The sequence below is a fragment of the Cynara cardunculus genome, assembly GCF_001531365.2.
Source record: "Cynara cardunculus var. scolymus isolate 2C chromosome LG 12, CcrdV1, whole genome shotgun sequence".
Taxonomy (NCBI): domain Eukaryota; kingdom Viridiplantae; phylum Streptophyta; class Magnoliopsida; order Asterales; family Asteraceae; genus Cynara; species Cynara cardunculus.
In genome coordinates this window covers 2,738,494-2,745,080 of record NC_037539.1, presented here as the reverse complement: position 1 = coordinate 2,745,080, position 6,587 = coordinate 2,738,494, and the positions used below count along the sequence as shown (strand labels likewise).

The following is a 6,587-nucleotide window of genomic DNA, read 5'->3' as shown; positions in this document are numbered from 1 at the left end:
AATTTAAAAAATCACTGAGAGAATATATTTTATTTTTATTTAAAATAAATTTTATCAATAATTTTTTTTAAATGTAAGTACTTTTTCGTAAATGTAAGTAATCTTTTGGTATATTTGTTTATTTTTATAGATCTAAATACTTTTTTTGTTTAAAAATTGTTTAGAGACTTAATCGTTCAAAATATGAAAGTCCATTGGTTTTTTTTTCAGATTTTTTTCATTATTTTACTATATTAACCAATTATATAGGTCATAAGAAAATTAGTGTGTGGTTTTTTATATAAGTTAATAGCTTTTAAGATGCACTTTTCATATATTTAACTAATTAAATATACAATTACCTTGTGGTTTCTGGTTGTAGTTAGTGCAATATCAATATCAATAGATTCACGTTATTGATTTATGTTCTCTCCCCCGTGTCTTAATTGTTTTTAGGACACGTCCTTCCATATATTGAACAGACAATACAATAAATATATAATTACTTTGTCGTTTAAAGTTTTACACAGGGTATCTCGGATACTAATAATGAAGTTTGATAGGCTTAATGATTATGTATGTTGTGGGGTCCGTAAATACAAAGAACAATGGAGATGCGATTATTAAGCACGGTGAGGGGGTGGAGACCACAATCCCCGTCCCTGCCGAGGATCTGATCACATCCCCATCCCCTTTTCTCACCAGGAACGGGGATTCTCAACGGGGAAATGGAAATTTTTCCTGTTTGTACAAGTCTTGTTAAATCAAACATGTGAGACGTCATACATGTAATCTCACATTTTTCCAATAAACCTAAAATCAAAAAAAAAATTAATTTAATATAAAAAATATATATGTACCAAAACATATCGAGTAATATCTAAAACCACATCTACTAATATCCAAAATATACTGAAATAGAAATTACCATTTACCGATTTAATAAAAATGAATGATATATAATATAATTTATTTAATGATATATATATATATATATATATATATAGGGGTATGGGATGGGACAGGGAGTACGATATCCATCCCCTTCCCTGTCCCCGGTTTGAGTCAAACGGGGATCCCCGTCCCCGTTCCTAAGACCCTGTTTAACGGAGAATCCTTGTCTCCTACCGTGATGCATGGACCGGGTTTTCCGACGGGTCGGAACCAATTCACATGTCCAGCGGTTATTTATATTAATGAGACGAAGAAAATCAGCTTTTTGAAGTATTTGACACGACAATTTGTTCCTAGATCAAATCTCAAAATACATGTCAAGCAATGATTACTTGAAATTTGGTTTGTTAACCTTTTTTATATAATTTTTAATTTCACATATATATTAAATAAAAATCTATAACTAAAAACCAAAACATTGAAGTATCGTCAAATAAACTAATATTTATGTCAACATCTAAACCATAATTAATTCGTGTAAACATATATTAAAAATGGAAGACAAAATGGAAGATCCAGAAGTTCCGACGACCCGAAGACATAACGTACACAAGTTAACATAATATAAAATAACATAACATAAAAAAAACAAAAGATAGCTCTTTAGGACATGGGAGGGGGCACAATGCAATGGGTTGTTTCTATATAAAGACGAAGTTACTTATGTATTTGTATACTCAGTTTCTTACTTTATTAAAAACCTTTGAAGGATCAGAAAATATGGGTCTAATTGGAAAGTTGATCATGTCCCAAGAGATTAGCTCACGTGGAGACATATTCCATGATCTCTATAGGCACAAACCAAACGACATTGCTTCCATTTCTCCTGATAAGATTCATGGGTGTGATGTCCTTCATGGTAAACGAGGTGATGTTGGCTCCATCGTCTGCTGGAGCTATACCCATGGTATGTAACATAACCCTTCTTAATTTCTTTAATTTATATAGCTTCTTCAGTTCTCCATAAGTGTATGATTCATGTTATGAACAAGAAGTTCTTTCTTTCAATGCATGGAACTCAAAAAGATGGAAAAAAGAACACTCTAAAGGAGATTGTTGAAGAAATTGACGAGACAAACCACAAGATAGTGTTCAAAGTAATCGAAGGAGATCTTGTGAAAGACTTGTACAAGTCCTTCAAGTGCATATTTCATGTTGAACCACATGGAGACGGCCGGCAATTGGCTACTTGGACCTTTGAGTTTGAGAAACTAAATATGAATGTTCCCTATCCAACTGCTTTCATGGACTATGTAATGGAACTTCTGAGGGAAATTGATGCCCATAACACTAGTAACTAGAAACATCTACAACTTCAGTGTCTATAACCCCATTAAATAAGATAAACGAATAAATCAACTTCAAGAATAAGCCAATTGTAGTTACATATGGCTACTAGGGAACATGTACTCTTGCTTCCTCCTATGAATCTTTAATAAATGTATGTTCCAATACCCACTATTTTTCATTGTTTTAATTTCATTATTTGTATCTTGAATCAAGTCTTCTAAGTGATTGTATGAAGTTTGTGAATCTTTAAACACCCATGAGCCTTGTTTACATTCAATTGAGTTCTCTTTATGGTTATGGTGGCCATCAATGATGGTAGTATGGTTCTTTTATTTCATTTCTTTGTACATGATATTAAAAGGTCTTCAATCTTTATGCATCATAGCAAACGACAGTGATAAGAAAGGGAACAATCAATTGTTACACGGTCTTCAAATTTTGGTACTTTTCACAATAATCTACACTAACAAAATGAGCATGGAACATCTTTTGGTTTGGTTTTACTAAATACTCCATACTTACAACCTTAATCTTATATATCTACATTATCGCAATACATCCACATGAAAACTAAAAAATTGATAGATCCAACCACATTGACTTATTTAGACCATTATGGTCCATCAATTTCACCGGTTTCCACGTCTCTTAATCAAAAAACCATATCTTAAACCACAAAGGTGGTGCCTGATTGGTTTAAGTTTGGCTCCAAAGGTCAAAAGTACGTGGAGGTCTCAGGTTCAAATCCAAGAATGAATAAAAATCTCCTTGTGGCCACGGAGGTTAAAATGCTGTGACTCCGGGTTATCTGCAAAGCAGGTGGTCGTCCTGCGAGTAGTCAGCTCGTATAGCGGGTTGGATATCCAGGTTAATTAAAAAAAACCATATCTTATGTGATGCATTCTTATTCCAAATGATATAGCTCTATTCTGTTAGGTGGTTATGCTCGTCGACTTTAACAGTCTCAAGTTTAGTACCAACTAGGAGGTGTTGCAAGTCTGAGCCCATTTGCTGACATTCGATGTATGAATTTACATCTACATTTGTTATCCCGATGATATTATCTTTACTATATGTATTTTCATCGTACATCATCTCAAAGAATTAACAACATAGCATTTTATATTCACATAATTATGAATGTTAGAAACCAAATTGCAAATCATATCATTCAAAATTAGATCTTGAACTAATAGATCAATAGTTTTAAATAGTTTAAACTTATTCATGATAACTCAGATATTATGAATTTCGATCTTGCACTCGTCAGTTACTAGTAAATTATTCAAGTTTATTTAATGATCAACTAGCAAAAGTTTTCACCTCTTTGATTTGCTCAAATTTGGATTATGTTTTTTCCATATTAAAAAGAATCTTGATTTGATAACTACCCTGTGAATATATGCACACTTAAATTTGTTCAACGAGCTAACATGTCTTTTTTTAAAGTCACAACTAATTTCAATAACAGTTAGGGCTCATTTGGTTTGTTGAATTTGAAAAAAATTGATGGAATTGAAGTGACATATTCCTCTAACCAAATTCCTTATGTTGGTTGGTTGGTTCGCGAATTGAATTGATTGGATTTTGTCGAATTCCATGATTGAAAGATTCTGTAATTTTTTGCATAAATAAAGGAATTGAATTGCATTTCTAGGCAAAGGTAACAGATTCTAGAATTAATTTTAAAAAGAAAAATATAACATTTGCATCAATTTTAATCAATACCAACACTACCTAGCACCCTCACCATCCCCTGCCCCGCCGCCCCTACTGCTGTATATTTTCGATAAAATATCAAATGGAGTGTTTTCTTTTCCTTCTGGAAAGGATATGATGGAGTGTTTATGAACAGTGTTCTTAGATGTCGTGTTTTTTTTTTGTGATCATATATTTATTAAGGGTGATATAGGATTACTTTATTTAAGTGCTAATCGTATTAATACTTTGTATCAGTATATGTATGGCAACTAATTTTGAATTGAAGTTTTCTATCTTGACAAAATTTACAGCAGCTTGTTTCCATCATTGATCTTTGTATATTTTGGTTTCTAAATAATCTGAATGCAAAAATAAGTATTATTTTATAAAAATATCACAACTCGTTGAAAACTATTTATAATATGTGCCACTAAAACTAGGGGTGACTTCTATGCCGACTACACTGTACCACACGGTGTGCTTTGAACTTTTGGTGGTACAGTTTGCGTTTTATCAAATCACACTTTGTGGTGCTCACGGTTTGTGGTTAATAATAATTATATTGCGGTTGAAACTTCACCACATCATATAGTTTTAAATATTTTTTTGTATAATTTGATGGTTAATTAGTCAGACATGGATAAATAGTATCAACAAATCAAGCAATTTGGGATCTGATTGTAATTTTGAAACTTGACAATTAGAGTATAAGCAAACAACACAAACAATCAATGTATAATTTTACTTGAAATTATATTGTTAAAAAAGGTTAAATACATGAAAATTAATATAAATCTAACTTTTAAAATTAAAGTATCATTATATAATAAAATGAAATATGTATATCTCAAAATTAAAGTATTTTGTAACTTTAAAACTTTGACGAAAGATCATATTACACCAAAATTAATATTTTTCCTTTTTGAAGAAAATTTAATATATTTTCTTTTTTGAAGAAAAATTATTTTGTCCTATTTATAAAATTATTTTAATATAAGTTACATAAGATTGGGGTTACAGTTTCATAGGCGCCGATAACTCTGGTCTGAAGACCTTCGGGGCTAGAAAACCTTTACCACAAGTGGCTTGCCATAGAGGCTAGKGTTGTCTGCTTTGTCTATCGACTTGTCTTGATCCACTTTCCTTCTTCCCTTTGTTAGCAGTTATGGTAGCAGTCCTTTAATCTTACATGACTGCTTTCGAAGCACGCTAGCCAAGCAAGGACAGCGGGGAATGAGAAAGATACATACATCTAGAAGGACTGTATTAGGATGGGCCTTAGCGGTTAGGCATGCAGGTGGGAACGCATTAATAGATAGCTGAACGTGGGTGCGATCGTCATTCCGTACTAATAGAAGTCGGAGAGAAGGCTTGGTTAGGGTAATGGGTTTAAAGACAAATTAGGACCAACAAGTTCAGTCGTTAAACGTAACGAGTCTAAGGGCTGGACGGAGGATATCACAATTATGATCCCTATGGGGCTTGTATCGAATCTATATCTTCGACTGACTTCAGTGTCTGAGGATGGCGCTAGTATTCGCTAAGGAAGTCTTATGGTGCTATCTAATCGTCTCTAAGTCTCTTAGAAAATTAGTATTTTGCCGATTATATTTCATCCAACCGTTGTTTGAAGCACCAATTTGCTGATCTTGGACTTGTTCCCATCTCTAAACTACATGATATTGGTTTATACGATGATTTAATTAATTTAAATTAATAATTATATATATATATATATATATAGAGAGAGAGAGAGAGAGAGAGAGGGATGTTATTCTACACTCTTTGCCATTCCTACACCCTATACAACCCTCATCTCARCCATTCAATTTTTAATCAATTAATTGTTTCCTAATATAAAGTATTAATCATAATTAATAAACTCTATTCATATTCCATAAATATTCAAATCATAATAAATGAACTACAATCATTTCTATAAATATCCCAATTAATTGGGTTACAAAGGTTGTACAAATGCACAAGGTTGTAAAAGAAATATACCATATATATATATATATATATATATATATATATATATATATATAGGGTTTGATTCAAATACTAACCAAGATTTTTGTGTTAACTTTGTTAACCAAGCTCAACCAATCATATTCCATCTTTTCTTTAGGTTCACATACAACTCATATGTTAATGACAGGGTAATTAAGTAATTTGTCATTTATGTAGATCTAAAAATCTCAATAATTGATGATTATGTAATATTGATTTTTTTTATACGTGTTCATGTTTTGTAATTTCAATTTATTATATTCATAATGATATTGATTTTGTAATTGTTAAATAATTTCCGATTGTAAAGATTTCGATATCGTTCGAGTAATATGGATAAACCTATTGGAAAACATATCGACAACAATGAGAATGAAAAGGTTAAAATCGTCTACGACTACAATCGGAATTCGAATTCATATGTAATTGTTAAAGAATTGTTCACAAGTGTTCATATTGTGTTCACATGTACACTAGCTGCATATCTCAACATTGGCATGCTCCTGAATGTGTTCATAATGAAGGAACTATTGTTCACAAACTGTTCATATTGTGTTCGTATGTACACTAGGTGTATATCTCAACATTGGCTTGCTCCTGAATGTGTTCATAATGAATGAACTATTGTTCACAAACTGTTCATATTGTGT

The 6,587-nt window shown here is 31.8% G+C and overlaps 1 protein-coding gene across 1 annotated transcript; it reads left to right on the top strand.

Annotated features, from left to right (window-relative positions):
• Window positions 1–1,620: 1,620 nt before the first annotated feature.
• On the top strand, window positions 1,621–2,385 carry LOC112523628 (kirola-like). The gene is made up of 2 exons (XM_025133298.1): window positions 1,621–1,840; window positions 1,960–2,385. The coding sequence occupies exons 1-2, from the start codon at window positions 1,654–1,656 to the stop codon at window positions 2,232–2,234; spliced, it is 462 nt and encodes a 153-aa protein (XP_024989066.1). The 5' UTR covers window positions 1,621–1,653; the 3' UTR covers window positions 2,235–2,385.
• The last annotated feature ends 4,202 nt before the right edge of the window (window positions 2,386–6,587 follow it).

What these genes read in the sequence shown, in the direction of transcription:
- LOC112523628 (XM_025133298.1), top strand. Translation starts at nt 1,654, where the DNA reads ATGGGTCTAATTGGAAAGTTGATCATGTCCCAAGAGATTAGCTCACGT. An exon ending in CTGCTGGAGCTATACCCATG is followed by an intron (nt 1,841 to 1,959) that starts GTATGTAACATA and finishes GAACTCAAAAAG; the next exon opens with ATGGAAAAAAGAACACTCTA.